Here is a 22,833-nt window from a genome sequence, read left to right on the forward strand (position 1 = left end):
GTTGTGTTTACTGGCATGTAATTGGTACAGAATTACAATCTATTAGTTGGAGCAGTTTTAACAATATAATAGGTGATTTAAGATTCTGACTAGACATTTTTTTTTTTTTTTTTTTTTATTTTTGGCTGTGTTGGGTCTTAGTTTCTGTGTGCAGGCTTTCTCTAGTTGCGGCGAGTGGGGGCCACTTTTCATCGCGGTGCACAGGCTTCTCATTGTCTTGGCTTCTCTTGTTGTGGAGCATAGGCTCTAGACGCGCAGGCTCAGTAGCTGTGGCTCACGGGCCCAGCTGCTCCGCGGCATGTGGGATCTTCCCAGACCAGGGCTCGAACCCGTGTCCCCTGCATTGGCAGGCAGATTCTTAACCACTGCGCCACCAGGGAAGCCCTAGACATTTTTTTTATACAGCAGGTTTTTATTAGTTATCCATTTTATACATATTAGTGTATATTTGTCAATCCCAATCTCCCAATTCATTCCACGATGACTAGACATTTTGCTGATATTTGTCTTTATATAACTTGCAGACTTTGTTCAGTCAGAGATAAGTTAGTTGATTTTTAAGTTTCCAAATTATTATTTATTTTATTTTTTGTTTTTAATTAGGCAAGTAAAACTTGAGATGGATCACTACAAAGAAGAACTGTATAAAATGGAAAAAGAAATAAAGCACCTAAAACGAGATGGAGAAAATAAAGCAATGCATCTCTCTCAGTTAGACATGATATTAGAACAGACAAGGACAGAACTAGATAAGAAAACAAACGCTGGTAAGCAACAGGTTAGCTCAGCTTAGTTGTCTGCATTTGTATATTTAAAGAAATGGAATAAAGTGAGAATTTGAGATGACGGGGAAGGGACAATCAGTGGTATTTTGCCTCTTATAGATGAATAAAATTGGATATTCTTAATTATAATTGCTTACAAATTTCTGAATAACAAATAGTTTATATATATAATTCTAAAATTATTCTCTGCTTTTAACAGTGAAGGAGTTAGAAAAGTTACAGCACCACACTGAAACTGAACTAACAGAAGCCTTGCAGAAACGGGAAGTACTAGAGACTGAACTACAAAATGCTCATGGAGAATTAAAGAGTACTTTAAGACAACTCCAGGAATTGAGAGATGTTCTACAGAAGGCTCAGTTATCATTAGAGGAAAAATACACTACTATAAAGGATCTCACAGCTGAACTTAGGTGAGTTAAATACTAAGAAATGATATCACAATTACAGGTATTTCACTTTATTATCCTTAGTCCTTGGGTCATACTATAGAGTTTGTTGTTGAATTCTAGATGTCCAAACTTCTCAACTGCCTTTAGCTCACTGCGTCCCATCCTAGGCAGTTCATCCCATGCTCCATCTCACTAATATAGCTGTTGCTGTTGGCTAATACTTCCATCCTTGTTCTTTGGACCATTTTACATTGGCCCTCTCCTGTATCCCATAGTGGTAAAAAATGATTGGACCAGCATACAGCAGTGATTTATAGAAAAATAATATTAACAATAACAATGTTGTTCTTTGTGTTAAGCCCTTATTTTGTGCCAGGACTATGGCAGGGTCTTCATATATGATCTCAGTCATTTCTTTACAACAAACCTGTGAGTTGCTTATTATCACCTTTTTACGCTTGAGAAAACTGAGGCTTGAGAAGATTAAGTAAAATGCCCAGAGTCAGATAGTAGGGTCCAAAGAGGGGAGTGAAACACAAGTCTGTCCAACTCTAAAATCTGGGTTCTTAGATTAGCAGCAATAGCATAAAATGCTGTTCAGGTACACATCTGTGGTGAGTAGGGGTGGAGAGCCAGACTGGAGCCAAAGTGTGGGAAATGGATTCTGAAAAGGAAAACAGACCAGTATGTGAAATGTGTAGTGAAAGAACAGGATAGAGAGTAGCAAGGTGACCCAGAATCTTAGATATTGTAACCTGTGGTTCAGAGCAGGACCCCTTCTCTTTTCTGCCCACAAACTCATTCTTCGTAAATTTCACATAGCTTTAAATACTATGTGTCAGAGACTTCCAAACCCATATCTCTAGAAAGACCTCTTCTCCAAACTCCAGACTCATATCTAATGACCTACTTGTTATCTCCACTGAAGTATTTTAAAGAGGCATCTTAAACGTGGCTAAAACATTTCATTTTTTTACTCATAACCCTGCCCTTCCTCCATCTCATTATTATGCAAGTGCTTAAACCAGAAATCTATAAGATTATTTTTATCTCTTTCCCTCCCTTTTTTCATCCAGTCTGTTAGCAAGTCATGTCAACTTTATTTCCAAAACATATTCTGAAATCTATTGATTTCTTACTTTTTCTACTACCACCTTAGCACAAGCCATCATCATCTCTCACCTGGTGTGTTGCTGTGGCTTCCCACCTGGTCTACCAGCTTAAATTCTTGACCTTCCCCACAATTCATTCTCCACAGAATTGATTTAAGTTTATGATTTAAAACATAAATCAGATCATATTGCTCCCCTACTTAATCTTCTAATGGCTTCCCAAAAGATTCAGAATAATAACCAAGCTCCTTGGGAAATGTAAATCAAAACCACAATGAGATACCACTTCAATCCCACTAAGATGGCCATAATAAAAACAAACAAAAAAATCCAAGCGGAAAATAACAAATGGTAAACTAAAATGGTTACAGCCTCTGTGGAAAACAGTGTGGCAGTTCCTCAATAAATTAAACATACATTAACCATATAACTCAGTAACTCCACTCCTAGGTAAGTACCCAAAAGAATTGAAAACAGGTGTTCAAACAAAAATTTTGCACAAATGTTCATAGTACGGCTATTCCCAATAGCCAATAAGTGGAAACGACCCAGCTGGACACTGATAGTTGTGAATGGATAAACAGAGTGTGGTGTATCCATACAAGGAATATTAATCAGCCATGAAAAGGAATAGAGGGCTTCCCTGGTGGCACAGTGGTTGAGAATCTGCCTGCCAATGCAGGGGACACGGGTTCGAGCCCTGGTGTGGGAGGATCCCACATGCCGCGGAGCAACTAGGCCCGTGAGCCACAACTACTGAGCCTGCGCGTCTGGAGCTTGTGCTCTGCAACAAGAGAGGCCGCGACAATGAGAGGCCTGCGCACTGCGATGAAGAGTGGCCCCTGCTCGCCGCAACTAGAGAAAGCCCTCGCACAGAAACGAAGACCCAACACAGCCAAAAAATAAATAAAAATAAATAAATTAATTAAAAAAAAAAAAGAAAAGGAATAGAGTACTGAAACATGCTACAACATGGATAAACCTTGAAAATATTACGCTAAATGAAAGAAACCACATATATGTTGCATAATTCCATTTATATGAAATATCCAGAATGAACAAATCCATAGAGATAGAAAGCAGATTAATTGTTGCCAGGGACTGGGGAAAGGGAGAATGGAAAAAAACTGCTAATGGATATGGGGTTTCCATTCAGAATGATGAAAAAGTACTGGAAATAGTGGTAATGGTTACACAACATTGTGAATGTACTTAGTGTAACTGCATTGTACACTTTAAAGTGGTTAAAATGGTAAATCTTATGTTATATGTATTTTACCACAATCGAAAAAAAAAAAAAAATACAAGCTCCTTTTCCTAGAATACAAAGCCCAAGTTTCCTGCCTACTTCTCTGGCCTCATTTCATATTGTTCTCCTTGCTCCTGGCCTTTATTATTGTACTTAAAGTTTACCAAGTTTTTTCCTACCTTAGGACTTTTGCCATAGCTGTTTCTTTGGCCTGAAATAATGGTTGTATGGCCAGCTTCTTCATACCCTTCACATTACCTCAAAGGGCCCTTCCCTGACCACCTATTCTAATATAGCCTCCCAGTCACGATCTCATCACTGTATTTAATGTTCTAACATAGCACTTTATATTATATTTTTCGTGTTGAGTTGTTTATTATTTATAGTCCATCTCTCGACCTAGTGAAATGTAAGCTGTATGTGATGAACAACATCTATCCTGTTGACTATTAATTCCACATAGAACCTTGACATATAAGAAACATCTAATAAATATTTGCTAAATGGTTAAGGGAATGAATGGATAAAAGAAGTAAAACAAAACTTAAAATTCTAGCTAGTAGCTGAATTTTGGAAGCGCAGCTATTCATATAGACAGCAGAGTTATCTTTAGAATTCATTTCATATTACTTTTAGAATATAAGTTTAGCCTTGTATGAACTCTTCAGGCTTTTAGGAGAACAGTAAACAGCTCATTAAAGAAGTTCAGAATCTGCTTTTTAAAGTCAGTACCTTTATTATACTGTTTCATATTTAAGATTGGAAAATCATATGAAGATGATTCAAGATCAACAACATTTTCATCCTTTGTGATCAGAACTTAGAGTTCGAAATTAAAGTTCTCTGATCAGAGGTTTCAGAGTGATATAAATTTAAAATTGTGTCATTTTAAGCATTTTTATAATATAAAATTATTCATAAGTTAGTGTTTTAGGAGGGCTAGAATTTATAAAAAATACATTTAAAATATTTCTATATTAGACTTCAGTACTTCACTAAACGTAAGGTGTCATTTTGAGTAAAATTCCCATAAGAAATACAGTGGTCGTTTACTGAGCTTTGGATATCAGGGACATCAATCATGACATAAATACCTCGTTCAATTATAGTGAACTCACAGCTATTATATATAAAAGACTTTCAAACACTCCTTTGATCTATAGATGAAAAAGTATAGATATATTTTTTAAATTCTTATACTGATTCAGTCTTATTCCCTGGTAGAGCTTTTAACATTTAGCTTAAATTGTCTCCAATAGTAGAATCTGAGAAAGCCAGAGATAAACCCACGCACATATGGTCACCTTATCTTTGATAAAGGAGGCAAGAATATACAGGGGAGAAAAGACAGCCTCTTCAATAAGTGGTGCTGGGAAAACTGGACAGGTACATGTAAAAGTATGAAATTAGAACACTCCCTAACACCATACACAAAAATAAACTCAAATTGGATTAAAGACCTAAATGTAAGGCCAGACACTATCAAACTCTTAAAGGAAAACATAGGCAGAACACTCTATGACATAAATCACAGCAAGATCCTTTTTGACCCACCTCCTAAAGAAATGGAAATAAAAACAAAAATAAACAAATGGGACCTAATGAAACTTAAAAGCTTTTGCACAGCAAAGGAAACCATAAACAAGACCAAAAGCAACCCTCAGAATGGGAGAAAATATTTGCAAATGAAGCAACCATCAAAGGATTAATCTCCAAAATTTACAAGCAGCTCATGCAGCTCAATATCAAAAAAACAAACAACCCAATCCAAAAATGGGCAGAAGACCTAAATAGACATTTCTCCAAAGAAGATATACAGATTGCCAACAAACACATGAAAGAATGCTCAACATCATTAATCGTTAGAGAAATGCAAATCAAAACTACAATGAGATATCATCTCACACCGGTCAGAATGGCCATCATCAAAAAATCTAGAAACAATAAATGCTGGAGAGGGTGTGGAGAAAAGGGAACCCTCTTGCACTGTTGGTGGGAATGTAAATTGATACAGCCACTATGGAGAACAGTATGGAGGTTCCTTAAAAAACTAAAAATAGAACTACCATACGACCCAGCAATCCCACTACTGGGCATATACCCTGAGAAAACCATAATTCAAAAAGAGTCATGTACCAAATTGTTCATTGCAGCTCTATTTACAATAGCCAGGACATGGAAGCAACCTAAGTGTCCATCAACAGATGAATGGATAAAGAAGATGTGGCACATATATACAATGGAATATTACTCAGCCATAAAAAGAAATGAAATTGAGTTATTTGTAGTGAGGTGGATGGACCTAGAGTCTGTCATACAGAGTGAAGTAAGTAAGAAAAAGAAAAACAAATACAGTATGCTAACACATATATATGGAATCTAAGCAAAAAAAAAAAAAAGCTCATGAAGAACCTAGGGGCAAGACGGGAATAAAGACACAGACCTACTAGAGAATGGACTTGAGGATATGGGGAGGGGGAAGGGTAAGCTGTGACAAAGTGAGAGAGTGGCATGGACATATATACACTACCAAACGTAAAATAGATAGTGGGAAGCAGCCGCATAGCACAGAGAGATCAGCTCGGTGCTTTGTGACCACCTAGAGGGGTGGGATAGGGAGGGTGGGAGGGAGGGAGATGCAAGAGGGAAGAGATATGGGAACATATGTATATGTATAACTGATTCACTTTGTTATAAAGCAGAAACTAACACACCATTGTAAAGCAATTATACTCCAATAAAGATGTTAAAAAAAAAATTCCCATAAGAAATAACAGTGGTCGTTTACTGAGCTTTGGATATCAGGGACATCAATCATGAGATAAATGCCTCGTTCAATTATAGTGAACTCACAGCTATTATATATAAAAGACTTTCAAACACTCCTTTGATCTATAAATGAAAAAATATAGATATATTTTTAAAATTCTTATACTGATTCAATCTTATTCCCTGGTAGTGCTTTTAACATTTAACTTAAATTGTCTCCAATAGTAGAATCTGAGTTAACTTTTGCCTTTTTAGAACACTCTATTAAAGTAGTTGCGTTGATATCAGTCATTTTCTTTATACATTATTCCTTTAATTTGAGCTCTCAATCTGAAATAGTTGAATATATCCTATCACTTTTAACTTACAGGAAAGGTAACCCACTTGATTTAATTTTTTTGAAACTATAATATTCCTATTTATTTGCTTAGATCTTTTTCACTTTGATAAATTGCAGGGAATGCAAGATGGAGATTGAAGACAAAAAGCAAGAACTCCTTGAAATGGATCAGGCACTTAAGGAGAGAAATTGGGAGCTAAAGCAAAGAGCAGCTCAAGTTGGTTTTCTTAACTATATTTTAATGAAATTTTCTGTTAAAAACAATCACACAAGGTTTCAGAGGTCCCTTCTTTTTGGTAAAATAGACATTTTTATAGCTTTTTTAAAAAAAATCATTTATTTATTTTGGTGTGTTAGGTCTTTGTTGTTATGCGCGGGCTTTCTCTACTCTTCATTGCTGTGTGTGTGCTTCTCATTGTGGTGGCTTCTCTTGTTGCGGAGCATGGGCTCTAGGCGTGCGGGCTTCAGTCGTGGTGCATGGGCTCAGTAGTTGTGGCTCGTGGGCTCTAGAGTGCAGGCTCAGTAGTTGTGGCTTGTGGGCTTAGTTGCTCCGCAGCATGTGGGATCTTCTCAGACCAGGGCTCGAACCCATGTCCCCTGCATTGGCAGGCGGATTCTTAACCACTGTGCCACCAGGGAAGTCCCTTTATAGCTATTTCTTTTTTCTGTGCACATAAATATTTTTAAAATTAGAAATATGTCATCTCTCTTTATCTTGCTATTTTTGTAGCAGGTGGATTTTGGGGAATGAAGGTTAGCTTAGTATCGGAACCTTTTGATCTCTTATAATACTGTATATCAGAACAAAATGGGATTAAAGGAGTTACTTGCTCAGCTAGTATTTATTGGAGGAACAAAAATATTCAGAAGGCATTATTTAGCAGCATCTTTTTTAAAAAACTTTATTTTTTAGAGCAGTTTTAGGTTCACAGCAAAATTGAGCAGCAGGTACGGAGATTTCCCGTAAACCCCCCACCCCCACAGATGCACAGCCTTCCCCATTATCAACATTCCCTGCCAGAATGGTACATTTGTTAAAGCTGATGAACCTATTGATACATTGACACTTCATAATCACCCAAAGTCCATAGTTTACATTACAGTTTACTTTTGTGTTATACATTCTAGGAGTTTGGACAGCTATCCATCATTATGGTATCATTCAGAATATTTTCACTGCCCTAAAAATCCTCTGTGCTCCACCTATTCATCCCTCTCCCTCTTATCCCAACCCTGGCAACCACTGATCTTTTTGCTGTCTCTGTAGTTTTGCCTTTTCCAGAATGTCATACAGTTGGAATCATATTGTATTGTAGCCTTTTCAGATTGGCTTCTTTCACTTAGTAATATGCATTTAAGTTTCCTCCGTGTCTTTCTTTTCAAAGCTTATTTCTTTTTAGCATGGAATAGTATTCCATTGCCTGGATATATTATGGTTTATTTATCCATCCACCTATTGAAGGACATCTTGTATTGCCTTTGCTCCTTTGTCAAAGATCAGTCGACTATATTTACATGGGTTTGTTTCTGGTCTCTTCTGTTCCATTGATTTATTCACCTATTCTTTCATCAGTACCACACTGTCTTGATTACTGTACCTTTTTAGTAAGTCTTGAAGTTGGGTAATGTCAGTTTTCCAACTTTGTTCTCTTTCAAAATTGTGTTGGCTCTTCTGGGTTTTTTGCCTCTCCCTATAAACTTTAGAACCAGTTTGTTGATAGGCACAAAGTAACTTGCTGGGATTTTGATTGGCATTGCCTTGAATCTATACATCAAGTTGGGAAGAAATGCCATCTTGACAGTATTAAGTCTTCCTATCCATGAACATGAAGTCTCTCTCCATTTATATAATTCTTTGATTTCTTTCATTGGAGTTTTATAGTTTTCCATATATAGATCTTGAATATGTTTTGTTAGATTTATAATTATTTCATTTTGGAGAATGCTAATATAAATGATAATTTTGTTTTTAACTTCAAATTTCTCTTGTTCATTGCTGGTACATGGGAAAGCAATTGATTTTTGTGTATTAACCTTGTATCCTGCAACCCTGCTATAATCACTTATTAGTTCCAGGAATTTTTTTGTCAAAGCCTTTGGATTTTCTACCTAAATCATCATGTCATCTGCAAACAAAGACAGTTTTATGTCTTCCTTCCCAACCTGTATACCTTTTATTTCCTTTTCTTGTCTTACTGCATTAGCTAGGACATCCTGTACAATGTTGAAAAGAAGTGGTGCGATGGAATATCTTTTCCTTGTATCTGACCTTAATGGGAAAACTTTGAGTTTCTCACTGTTAAGTGTGATGTTAGCTGTTGGTTTTTTTTAGATATTCTTTATCAAGTTGAGGCAGTTACTCTCTATTCCTAGCTTACCAAGAGTTTTTATCATGAATGGATGTTGGATTTTGTCAGATGTTTTTTCTGCATCTATTAACATGATCATGTGATTTTCTTCTTTAGCCTATTGTTGTGATCAGTTACATTAATTAATTTTCAAATGTTGAAAAAGCCTTTCATACCTAGAAAAAAATCCCGCTTGTTGTGGTGTATAGTTCTTTTTATACATCGTTGGGTATGATTCAATAATATTTTATTGAGAATTTTTACATCTATGTTCATGAAAGGTACTGGTCTGTAGTTTTCTTTCTTTATAATGTCTCTGTCTGGTTTTGGTATCAGGTTAATGCTGGCCTCAGAGAATGAGTTAGTATTTCCTCTGCTTCTATCTACTAAGTGAGAGTGTAGAGAATTAGTATAATTTCTTCCTTAAATGTTTGGTAGAATTCAGCAATGAATCCATCTGAGTCTGGTGCTTTCTGTTTTCGAAAGTTATTAATCATTGATTGAATTTCTTTAATAAGTATAGGCTTATTCAGATTGTCTCTTTCTTCTTGTGTGAGTTTTGGCAGATTGTGCCTTTCGAGTAACTCGTCTATTTCATCTAGTTTTATTAAATTCATGGGCAGAGAGTTGTTCGTAATATTTCTCTATTATCCTTTTAATGTCCTTGAGATTTGTAGTAATATCTCCTCTTTCATTTCTCATATTAGCAATTTATATCCTCTCTCTTTTTTTTTTTTAAGTTAGTCTGGCTGGAGACTTATTTATATTATTGATCTTTTCAAAGAACCAGCTTTTGGCTTTGTTGATTTTCTCTATTGATTTCCCAATTTTAATTTCATTGATTTCTGCTCTAATTTTTATTATTTTTTTCTTCTGCTTAGTTTGGATTTAATTTGCTCTTCCTTTTCTAGTTTCCCAAGGTGGAAGCTTAGATGATTGATTTTAGGCCTTTCTTCTTTTCTAATATATGCATTCAATGCTTTAGATGTTCCTCCAAGCAGTGCTTTTGCTGCATCCCACAATTTTCATGTTGCATTGTTATTTAGCAGCTTTTTTTTTTTTTCTTAAATTTTATTGATTTTTTTTGGGCTGCATTGGGTCTCTATTGCTGTGCACGGACTTTCTCTAGTTGTGGTGAGCGGGAGCTACTCTTGGTTGCAGTGTGCGGGCTTCTCATTGCGGTTGCTTCTCTTTGTTGTGCAGCACAGGCTCTAGGTGCGCGGGCTTCAGTAGTTGCAGCACGTGGATTCAGTAGTTTTGGCACACGGGCTCTAGAGTGCAGGCTCAGTAGTTGTGGTGCACAGGCTTAGTTGCTCCGTGGCATGTGGGATCTTCCCGGACCAGGGATAGAACCCATGTCCCCTGTATTGGCAGGAGGATTCTTAACCACTGCATCACTGGGGAAGCCCTAGCAGCTTTTATCAAGCATAAAATGAAGTTTGAATAATTTTATTTGTCATTTATGTGAACATAATCATATATCAGGCTCAAGATCCAGTATTATTAAGCAATGATTATTTGTGTCATTCTTTTTAATAATTTATTTGAGTTGCATTTATTCTTTAGTTATACCCACTATAAACAATTCTAAATCACATTCCAAGCACACAGTTTTCCACATTAGAATAAAATTGAATGACAGCTTAATGTTGCTTTTGTACTTAGGTTACACATTTGGATATGACTATTCGTGAGTACAGGGGAGAAATGGAACAGAAAATAATTAAATTGGAGGGTACTGTGGAGAAATCAGAATTGGAACTTAAAGAAAGCAACAAACAGGTAAATTATTAAAAATTACGTGTCTTAAAATGTTTAAAAAAATAACTCAACTGTTATCATCTGTTATTCACATAATACAGCTTTTTAATAGAATACAAACAATAAAAATACTGCATTATTTTACTTAATTAATTAATTAATTAATTAATTATTGTTTTTTCACTGTGCTGTGTAGCTTGTGGGATCTTAGTTCCCCAACCAGTGATTGAACCCGGACCCTTGGCAGTGAGAGCATGGAGTCCTAACCACAGGACTGCCAGGGAATTCCCAATACTGCATAATTTTAATTATCTTGTACATCCTACGTTATATTCATTTTCTTCTCAATTTTTTTCCCCCAGCTTTATTGAGGTATAATTGACAAAAAATGGCATATATTTAAGATGTACAACATGATGTTTTTTTTGTTTTTTTTGTTTTTAAAGGGAATGCACATTTTTATTTATTTATTTATTTATTTATGGCTGTTTTGGGTCTTCGTTTCTGTGCAAGGGCTTTCTCTAGTTGCGGCAAGTGGGGGCCACTCTTCATCACGGTGCGTGGGCCGCTCAGTATCGCGGCCTCTCTTGTTGCGGAGCACAGGCTCCAGACGAGCAGGCTCAGTAGTTGTGGCTCACGGGCCCAGTTGCTCCACGGCATGTGGGATCTTCCCAGACCAGGGCTCGAACCCGTGTCCCCTGCATTGGCAGGCAGATTCTCAGCCACTGCGCCACCAGGGAAGCCCCATGATGTTTTAATGTACATATACATTATGAAATAATTACAGTAATCAAACTAATTATCATATCTACAACCTCATATAGTTACTTTTTTTTTATGAGAACACTTATCAAGTATACAACATAGTATTACTAACTAACTACAGTCATTCACTAACTATAGTCATTCACTGTGCCATACATTGTGTCTCCAGAATTTATTCATCCTGCCTAACTGAAACTTTGTACCCTTCCACCAACATTTCTCCTTTTCTCTGACTCCCCAGCTTGTGGTGCTTACCCTTTTAATGTTATTTTGAATGTAGTTTTCTTGTATGTCAACGTGTTCACATATTTATTATAATGTGTGCATATCTGAATATGTATAAAATATCTCTGGAAGGATTTGCAAGTAATTCTGTTAACTGTGGTTGCCTCTAAGGAAGGAACATAGTAAAGAAGGGGAGTTTGTTTTCACTAGTTGTATTTTTTACCTCATGCAGATAATTACCTGTAAAATTATTTTGAAAGCCATGTAATGTGTGTTGTTTTAACGTACCTTTATTTTCCTTTCTTATACAAATGTGATTGAGACTTTCATCTCTTTTAGTATATTTTAGGTATACATATAAGCATCTTATTAGGCACAAGAATTCTGATGCTTATGTCCAAGTTATGGTTGTCTTAAGAAAAACACATTTTTGGCTCTTTGTTCTAATAAACTCACTCTCTTCTAAAATAAAAAAAAAAAGAAAAACATATTTTTAAATTTTTGCTATTTTAGATATACATATTTAAAACCTGACTTACTTGGATTGCAATTATGACTGAAGAATTATTTTTCTTTAGTTACATTAACATTGCTCTGCTTAAAATTCAGATAGAAGCTTTGAATGAAAAATTGCAAAATGCCAAAGAACAGCTTCGAGAAAAAGAGTTTATAACACTACAGAATGAACAGGAGATAAGTCAACTGAAAAAAGAAACTGAACGAATACAAGAAAAGATGAAAGAAATGGAAAGTGTAAGCAAATTATTTTCCTCCTAAGGAACAAGATTGATATAAATCTTTATGTTTTAAACTGATTGGTTTTAGTATGTGATTGGTATTTAGTATGCACAGAAACTGTGCCATAAGTATTTTTAGGCTAATTATTTGTGCCAGATACCTATTATTTTCCTTATCTTATTAATTACTTTATTCTGATGTTCTAATTATAGGTGAGGTTATCATCTTATTTGTCTTTATATTCCTTATAGGCATTCACATGATATCTCTCACATAGTAAATCCATGATATATGCTCACTTGGTCAATAAATATATGTATCTTTTAATTGAGAACCTACTATGTGATAGTATTGAAGATCAGATATTAATAGGATGCACTCCTTTGTCCTTGAGGGACTCTATCCAGAGAATGAATTAACAGATAGTTGTATTTTATTGAGGCCAAGTACATTGAGTTGCCAGATAAAGTTTGATGACTTCATATCATCAGTTTGCATGTGTGTTGACTACTGAACTCATTCCACCCACTTGCCTTTTTAAAAAGTGAATTTGCTTCTAAGAGCTCTCATGGATGTAACTTTTTTTTGTTTTTAAATACTATACTCAACTTTAAAACTTAATATCAATATATAGCTCTTTATTATGTTTGATTAATTGATCATCTGTCTCTTCCAGTTGAATATAAACTCCACAAGGGTAGCCACTTTGTCTCCTCTGTTCACTCCTTTATCCTCAACACCTAGAATAGTACATATCACATAGTAAGCATGAATAAATATTTGTTGGATTATATATCAATACATAAATTAATCAGGGTCTCTGAGACCAAGTTTGGGCCCCAGTGAGAAAAAAAAAAAGGTTACTGGCTCAGTCATTTCATGTTCCCTAACAAGGGCTGGCTAAAAATATTTACATGAGATTTATACTGATATACAACACAGTTGGACCTTAGGCCCCCATTCTAGACATTAGGGTCCTAGTGATTTGTACTGGTTTCTTTCCTTCTTATCAGCCCTAAAGTCAAGCATCATTATCTACCACCTAATCTACCTCACTGAGCCAATTTAGAACTAATTTACTTTTTACTGATTTTTTTTTTCTCTAAGAAATAATACTTTACTAGGGATTTAACTGAGGAATGTAAAAGTTTTTCAGAGGGAGTAGTAGTCCCAATAACAAATTTCCCTTTTGCAGAGAATAAGATCATCCTTAACCAAGCTGTGTGGATTAATGGTAGATTTTGATTATTCACGCCAGTATATTCTCCATCTTTGACATGGATAATCAAATATTAACGTCTTTCTTCTCTTTATATTATTATATATTCTGTGATGTTGCATCATAATGTTAAAGGATTATGCAGCTTGCATATTAAAGTCATGTAAAATATACCAGTGAGTCCCAGATTTATTACAGTACTTTTGTCATTTTTTTATCATTAAAAAAGAAGAAAACATTTTCTGAATGTCAGTTTCACAGTGGATGATATTCATTATATGTTAAAATATACAGAGGTTTAGTTGGGAGGGGGTAAATCATTTATTAAAAGAGAAATCAGAGTAAGAATAGGTTATCTGTATCATTTTATTTTGAAACCTACAAATATCTTGTGCATTTCAGGTTATGAAAGAGCAGGAACAGTACATTGCAACTCAGTACAAGGAGGCCATAGATTTGGAGCAAGAATTGAGGCTAACTCGGGAGCAGATGCAGAACTCTCATACAGAATTGGTGGAGGCTCGTCGTCAACAAGTCCAAGCACAGAGAGAAGTAGAAAGGCTGTCAAGTGAACTGGAGGAAATAAAGCAACTCTCTAAAGAGAAAGTAATGCCTATTCTAATTTTACCTTACTGAAAGTACTAAAATTTTTAACATTTACTTTTTTCGACTATAGAATATAGTTCTTAGAAAAGTTAATTGTGTTCCACAACAATGTGAATGTTATTTAATGCCACCAAATTTTACACTTAAAAATGGTTAAGGTGGTAAATTCTATGTTATGTGTATTTTACCCAAATTAAAAAAAAAACTGTTATATTTAGCACAGCATTGTAGTGTAACTTGGAAGTCTCTCAGAACTGAGTATTAGTCAAACTAATTAGTTTTCAGTAAAATGAGTTATAAAGCACTTTCAGACTTTCAAGTGAATTTGAGCTATCACTCAAACAAAAAAATAAATCTAATAAATCTTTTTTTTAAAGATTTATTTATTATTTATTTATTTAATTTAATTTATTTTTGGCTGCATTGTGTCTTAGTTGCAGCACGCAGGATCTTCATTGAGGCATGTGGGATCTTTCATTGCGGCACACAGGCTCTTCGTTGCGGCGCGTGGGCTTCTCTCTAGTTGTGGCGTGCAGGCTCCAGGACGCGTGGGCTCTGTAGTTGTGGCGCGTGGGCTTCAGGGCGCGTGGGTTCTGTAGCTCGTGGCACGCGGGCTCTAGTTGAGGCACGCGAGCTCAGTAATTGTGGCACACTGGCTTAGTTGCCCCGTGGCATGTGGGCTCTTAGTTCCCTGACCAGGAATCGAACCCGTGTCCCCTGCATTGTAAGGCAGATTCTTTACCACTGGACCACCAGGGAAGTCTCTAATAAATCTTTTGAGTAAAAAATTTTTACATTTGTAGCCATTCATATATGAAAACTGACTATCTAAATTTATAACTGTTAGAAACCTGCAGTCCAGAACCCTTGGGGAGGAAAAGGGCTTTTAAATAGCAAGAGCACTAATATAGATTGTATTTCCCTAGTATTAGATAGAAAGTTAACAACTTGGCTTAAAAATATTTAGATTGATATATGTGAGTTAATTACTTAGACTTTGAGAAAAATGTATTTATTGGTATTCTAGAAAAGTTCTTGTGATTTTTCTGCTTTCTATTATGGTTACTAATTCACTATGGGAATGGAGTGAAAGTGTTTTTACATTTAGCCTTGGTTAACCTAATGACATTTTTATTCACATTTCTGGGTGGTTAGACTAATAAAAAATATACAGGGAATTTTTACTAGAATGTGGGCACATGGGCGTCTACTAGGAAAAGGGAGGCCATCTACTTTTATCTCATTTCTGTCCTTATCAATAGTATCTAAATGTAGTATAATTGATTTTATCTGATAAACTAAGCTCAGTTAATCAAATAGGTAAGTGAAAGTGGGGAATTATTAAAAATGACATTTTAGGCCTTCCCTGGTGGCGCAGTGGTTAAGAATCCGCCCGACAATGCAGGGGACGTGGGTTCGAGCCCTGGTCCTGGAAGATCCCACATGCTGCGGAGCAACTAAGCACATGCGTCACAACTACTGAGCCTGCTCTCTAGAGCCTGCAAGCCACAACTACTGAAGCCCACGCACCTAGAGCCAGTGCTCCGCAACAAGAAAAGCCACCTCAATGAGAAGCACGTGCACTGCAACCAAGAGTAGCCCGCGCTTGACACAGCTAAAGACAGCCCGCGCGCAGCAACGAAGACCCAATGCAGCCGCAACGCAGCCAAAGATAAATAATAAATAAATAAATTTATTTTTTTTTAAAAAAAAATGACACTTTAAGTATTATATTTTAACCCAAAAATCTAAGTTTACATTCATGCGTTAATCTTCTAATGTGGGACCAAATCTTGTTTCTTGGTGTATGGTAGGGTCACTTGATTAAAATTCCACCTCGTCTTTCTTGCATAAACCATACTCATATTCCATCATCTATAGTTTCCAATTTTGGTTTCTTAAAATGGAAAACGAATTAAAAGACATTTGTGAATCAATCAGAGGATAGCATCTCATATTTTTCATGGGATTTCACACAATATTTTACAACTATCCTGACTGCTTCTAATTGGGTAGCAAATGTTTGTGACTCACTCATTGAATTTTCTCAAAGCATATAACTTAGTTTTCATATAAAAACATTCCTTTTGCATGCATATTTCATCAGTGTTCATAATGTATGATAAAATTGCATAATTGTAATCACAAACACAACTAGCATAAATAGGTCTGGATAAATACACAACTGACTGTAGATAAGCAAACAGCACATCTGGTGAGCAAAAATGCATACCCATACCTAAGAGCAGACTATTATCTGCCAAAGTTCAGTGTTCTGTGGTTATTAGTTTATTTTACAAAACGCATTGGTTAGTGAACTTCTATTATATTATGATAACAAACAATATACTGATACTTTCCCATTAGTACTCTCTTAAATATCTAGATTAAAATCTAGATTAATACATTTTTTAAAGTGTACATTTAATATGGTAACTGTGTATGAGTATATAGTATTATAAAAGATTAAGATACTTCTATAAATGTGCTGAGTTGTTTAGCTATAATAACCAAATAAACAAGTAATGTAACCTTTACTTAATATGTCATTTTAAGGAATCTCATGGAAAACATTTAGCTGAAGAATTGGGGGCTTCTCAAGTACGTGAAGCTCAGTTAGAAGCAAGAATGCAAGCAGAAATCAAGAAATTGTCAGCAGAAGTAGAATCTGTCAAAGAAGCTTATCATCTAGAGGTAAATAAAAATTTAATTTGTTCTATTACCCCCTGCTAAAGTGTGCTGATCTATCTGAACAAAGTATAAGTCTAGCTCTTAAATGTTCATTATAGAGTAATACATGTGATCTTCCATTTCTGGTATCCTAAACATATAACTTTCACTTCATATCCAGTGAACTAATATTCTGTGGGGTTAAGAGCTTGAATTCTTTAGCCAGGCATCCTGGTTCTAAATCTCAGCTCATTACTTGACACTTATGTAACCTTGGGCAACTAACTTAACATCTTTAACTACAATGGATATAATAATGCTATCTATTTCATGAAACTGTGTTGAGGATTAGATGAATTAGTGTAGGTAAAGTTCTTACACCAGAGCCTGGCACATCATTATCATTGTATCATTGGTTATAAAATAGTGCTTGCCAAAACTAACTGGAGGTATTTAATAACCAATATAAGCCGTTTCATGTGATGTAGATCTATTAATGTGTTGTAATTTTCAACATTTGCTCTGATAGTAAGTTAGAGAGGTAGTACGATACTTTTTATCTATCCATGTGTCCTGAGCCTTTATAGAAATGGGCAGTGTCACCCATTAGAATAGCATTTCTTGTCTTTTTAAAAACTATATTTGAAGATATCCAGAATTTATGTTTAAGATCTGAATAAATTACTTACGAAGTTCTAATAAAGCATTTTTCCGTATGGCAAATACATTTATATTAAACTCATTTCTAGGGAGTTTGGTAACATCTTTGTGAGGGATAAGTTGGGTTTGTGGTCACCATGTCTTGTTTAAATGCATTTAGAGTCAAATCTCTTTGAAAACATTGTCTGCCAAACAAAACACATTTGCAAGTTGAATCCAGTCCTCAGGCCAAGAGATAACAACCTTTGGTCTTTAGAGACAAATGTGAATGCTGATGAGTTCAGCATAATTATTTGATATTAGCTGGTCAACTTAGTGACCATCAGTAATAATTGGTCCATCTCAAGTATTTGCCAGGAACTACTCAGTATGCTTTTATTACATGGTCTGAATTTCTACTTTTATTTTTAATCATCCAATCTTTTACTTTTAGTTTTATAAGCATCCTGAAATTATTTATAAGCAGATAGTACATAAAATGAATTGTAAAAATTGGTTCTAGTATTGCTGTTTAATATCTGGTATTAATATTTTATATGCATCATATAAAAACACCTAATATGGACACTCACACAGGGGCTGCAACTGGTGTCTTAGAGGCCTGTCGGGGATGCAGGCACCCAGCACAATGCTTTTCCGGTCAGGCCCCAGACATGCTGGTCCTTTTAAGCCTCGTGGTGAAACAGCTGTTTAACCCATTCAAACAGAAAAATGAAAGCTCTACATAGGAACACGATGTGAATGGAAGAGACCTTTCATTATGCAAACAGTATGGCACTCTAAACAGACACTAAAAACAGCTCTCATCTTAAAGAACCCAGCACTTGTGTCACAGTAAAAGTTAGATGCTGGTGGAACAGCTTTTGATAAATGAAGCCTTCCAGCCAGATGGTGATACCTTTGGACCCATCTTGCATTCGTGATCAAATTGGATACCTCCCATCCTGAGGCTCTCCAAGACTTTTGAAAAGTTTTTCAGTGATCCTTACAGAAAGACACCCTCTCCAGAGAAATGCAGTATTTATATACAGTGCATTGGATCTCTAGGAAACACCAGAGTTATCAGTGAAGAATATATTAAATGACTCAAGGGCTACTGTGAAGCATTTTTCTGTGGCTTGACAGTAAAGCTCCTAGAACCAGTTCCTGTCTCTGCAAGGTGTTCTTTTAGAGTCAGTGATAACATACAAAACCTACAGATTCATGCAGGGCACACCCTGAAGTTCTAAAAAATTAGAAACCTAAAGATGCCTTCTGTGTTGTGGGAATAACACTGATTGAGCTTTACCCAAGAGATTCCCTGGAATTTTGCCTTTGGACAGGCCTCTTTAACAGATGGTATGGGAATATTCAGCCTTGTCAGGTATGGAGGGTTTTATAGTTTATCTTATGAAGGCAAGGTAAAGAAGCTGCAGAGAACACCTTCAAACGACTATTCAATTTTTGATAACTATTACATTCCTGAAATGACTAGTGTTTTGCCACTTTGATCCTATAAGACTTTAACCCATGAGATTGGACACATATTTGGACTTTAACACTGCCAGTGGCTTGAACATCTAATGCAAAGTTCCAAAGATTTGGAAAAAGCTGCCCAGTGCCCCCTAAACCTTTACCCTATCTGTTTATACAAGTTACTACATGCTATTGGTTGTAGCACTGTGGAAGGGTACAAAGCTCTGGTGAGGTGGATTGAAGATGAATCTGCTGACACACCTCCCTCCAAAACATAGTCATGAGGATAATGTGAATTTGCCAAAACCTGTAGAAGCCTTTAAGGAATGGAAAGAGTGGATAATAAAATGCCTTGCTATTTTCCAAAAATAAGGACCTTCAAATAGGAGTAATTAAAATAAATACTTGCAGGTTAAAAAAATATATATAGGGTTTTTTTTTGTTCTTAACAAAGATTTTTTAAAGTGTGTATGTTGGTTGAATATAAAAATGAGAGAATATGTCATTAAAGTAAGAGGAAAGGGGATCAATAAGTTTTAACTGTAATTTTTAAAATACAGGTTTCAGAGTTGTCAGAAAAGTCACTTAATTGCAAAACTCCTGATTTTTTTTCAATGAGAATGAGATTTTTTTAAACTTTATTATGGAAAATTTTAAACATATTCAAAAGTAGAATGATATAAATCTTCCTATATATTGTTCAACTTCAGTAATTATCAACTCATGGCCAATTTGATTTAATCTATATGTCAACCATCTCTTTTATCTAAAAGAAAATACTTTTGAGAATGAAAAAGCGTGCTATTAGTAACTACACCAGGATACCAGGCATAAAACCTAGACAGCTGTAGGCAGACTGGGAAGTGTGGTCACCATATCTTTAACCTCACTCACTTCCCTTTCTTCCCTCCCCCACATTCCCCCACATATCACATATTGTTTTGAAGCAAATCCCAAACATGATTGTTTCATCAGTAAACATTTCTAAAAGATAAGGGCTATTTTAATAAATTTATTTATTTATTCTTATTTTTGGCTGCGTTGGGTCTTCGTTGCAGTGTGCAGGCTTCTTGTTGCCGTGGCTTCTCTTGTTGCAGAGCACAGGCTCTAGGCACACGGGCTTCAGTAGTTGTGGCTCGCGGGCTCTAGAGTGCAGGCTCAGTAGTTGTGGCTCACGGACTTAGTTGCTCCGAGGCATGTGGGATCTTCCCGGACCAGGGCTCGAACCTGTGTCCCTGCATTGGCAGGTGGATTCTTAACCACTGCGCCATGAGGGAAGTCCGATGAGGGCTATTTTTAAAAAACATAACCACAATTCTATTATCACACCTAAAAATTGACTGTAATTCCTTAATATCATCAAACATCCAATGATTGTTCAGATTTCCTCAGTTATCACAAAAATGTCTTCATAGCTGATTTGTTCAAATCAGGATCCAAAAGAAGTCCATGGTATTTAGTTAACTGTTCTTAAGTAAATTTAAAACTATGGGTTCCTTCTCCCCTTTTTCCCTCTAGTATGTTATTTGTTGAGAAATCATGTTTGTAACTACAAACAGAATTTACTTTCATTTAAGTAGAAATGGAAAGTATTAGAATGTTGTTGAAACCAACTTCACCCTGTTTTCTTTCTTCCTTTCCTTTTCAATTTTGGGGCTATGTAGATGATTTCACATCAGGAGAAGCATGCAAAGTGGAAGATTACTGCTGATTCTCAAAAGACTTCTGTTCAGCAACTAAATGAACAGTTAGAGAAAGCAAAACTAGAATTAGAAGAAGCTCAGGACACTGTAAGCAATTTGCATCAGCAAGTCAAAGACAGGAATGAAGTAATTGAAGCTACAAATGAAGCATTACTTATTAAAGTAAGTAAATATATAAAAGTACATAAAGCAAAACTATAATGAAGTAAATTTATAACTTATTTTCCCATCCTTGTAGTTTGTAGAGGACTAAATAACCAAAAATCGACCTGTTTGAATAAAATGCACTTGATTTAGAAGACACTGAATTTGGACATTATTAATTTGATATGTATCATATTACCACAGGAGAAATAATTTACGTTCAACCATGAATTTTTAAAAATTTTTTTTTGTGTGTGTGTGAAAACATTCAAGTTTACTCTTTCAGCAAATTTCAATTATACAACTAGTGTTACCAACTATAGTCATCATGTTATACATTAGATCTCTCAGACTTTAGTCATCTTATACCTGAAAGGTTGTACCCTTTTAGCAACCTCTCCTATTTCCCCCACCACCCAGCCTCTGGCAACCACTTTCCTGCTCACTGTTTCTATGACTTTGATTTTTTTTTTTTCTTTTAAGATTCCACACATAAGTGATATCATGCAGTATTTGTCTTTCTCTGTTTTATTTCACTTAGCATAATGCCCTCAAAGTCCATTCATGTTGTTCCAAAGGGCACATTGTATATTCCATTGTATGTATATTTACCACATCTTTTTTTTTTTAACATCTTTATTAGAGTATAATTGCTTTACAATGGTGTGTTAGTTTCTGCTTTATATAACAAAGTGAATCAGTTATACATATGTCCCCATATCTCTTTCCTCTTGCGTCTGCCTCCCTCCCACCCTCCCTATCCCACCCCTCTAGGTGGTCACAAAGCACCGAGCTGATCTCCCTGTGCTATGCAGCTGCTTCCCACTAGCTAGCTATTTTACATTTGGTAGTACCACATCTTCTTTATCCATTCATCCGTTGATGGGCACTTAGGTTTTTTCCTTATCTGAGCTATTGTGAATAATGCTGCAATGAACATAGGAGTACAGATATCTCTGATAACCTGTTTTCATTCCCTTTGAATATATACCCAGAAGTGGTATTGCTGGATCAAATGATAGTTCTATTTTTAATTTTTGGGGGAACCTCCGTGCTGTTTTCCTTAATGGCTGTACCAGTTTACATGCCCACCAACAGTGCACAAGGGCTCCCTTTTTCCCACACCCTTACCAACACTCCTCTCTTGTCTTTTTGATGATAGCCATTCTAACAGTATAAGGTGATATCTCATTTGATTTTGATTTGCATTTCCCAGATGATTAGTGATATTGAGTACCTTTTCATGTACCTATTGGCTCTTTGTATATCTTCTTTGAAAAAAATGTATATTCAGTTCCTCTGCCCATTTTTTAATTAGATTGTTTCTTTGCTTTTGAGTTGTATGAGTTCTTTATGTATTTTGGATATTAACTCCTTATCAGTAAATGATTTGCAAATATTTTTTCCCATTCTGTAGGTTGCCTTTTCATTTTATTGGTTTCCATTGCTGTGCAGAAGCTTTTTAGTTTGTATAGTCCCTCTTTTTTACTTTTGCTTTTGTTGCCTTTGCTTTTAGTGTCAAATCCAAAAAATGATCACCACGCCTGATATCAAGGTGCTTACCTCGTGTTTTTTCTTCTAAGAGTTTTATGGTTTCAGGTGATAAATTTAAGTTTTTAATCCAGTTTGAGTTGATTTTTGTGTATAGTGTAGGATCAGGGTCCAGTTTCATTCTTTTGCATCTGGCTCTCCAGTTTTGCCAGCACCATTCATTGAAGATACTATTCTTTCCATTGTATTGTGTATTCTTAGCTCCTTCGTCATAAATTAATTGGCTATACATGCATGGGTTTATTTCTGGGCCGTCTATTCTGTTCCATTGATCTATGTGTCCATTTCTATGCTAATATGTACTATACTATAGCTTTGTAACTTGGTTTGAAATCAGGAAG

General features: G+C 35.6%; 1 protein-coding gene and 1 pseudogene across 11 annotated transcripts in view; both read left to right on the forward strand.

The window, feature by feature from the left end:
- The window catches only part of CCDC18 (coiled-coil domain containing 18), a 137,295-nt gene that overhangs the window by 73,097 nt on the left and 41,365 nt on the right, over nucleotides 1–22,833 (forward strand). For all 11 annotated transcript variants that reach the window (XM_057543682.1, XM_057543696.1, XM_057543676.1 and 8 more), the window contains 8 exons: nucleotides 604–767; nucleotides 985–1,198; nucleotides 6,765–6,864; nucleotides 10,661–10,777; nucleotides 12,356–12,499; nucleotides 14,106–14,309; nucleotides 16,866–17,003; nucleotides 20,759–20,959. In XM_057543682.1, the coding sequence (XP_057399665.1) occupies nucleotides 604–767; nucleotides 985–1,198; nucleotides 6,765–6,864; nucleotides 10,661–10,777; nucleotides 12,356–12,499; nucleotides 14,106–14,309; nucleotides 16,866–17,003; nucleotides 20,759–20,959 (1,282 nt within the window). The remainder of the gene's footprint in view (nucleotides 1–603; nucleotides 768–984; nucleotides 1,199–6,764; nucleotides 6,865–10,660; nucleotides 10,778–12,355; nucleotides 12,500–14,105; nucleotides 14,310–16,865; nucleotides 17,004–20,758; nucleotides 20,960–22,833) is intronic.
- On the forward strand, nucleotides 18,510–19,466 carry LOC103003814 (archaemetzincin-2-like; annotated as a pseudogene).

Source organism: Balaenoptera acutorostrata, chromosome 1 (genome assembly GCF_949987535.1).
Source record: "Balaenoptera acutorostrata chromosome 1, mBalAcu1.1, whole genome shotgun sequence".
Lineage (NCBI taxonomy): Eukaryota > Metazoa > Chordata > Mammalia > Artiodactyla > Balaenopteridae > Balaenoptera > Balaenoptera acutorostrata.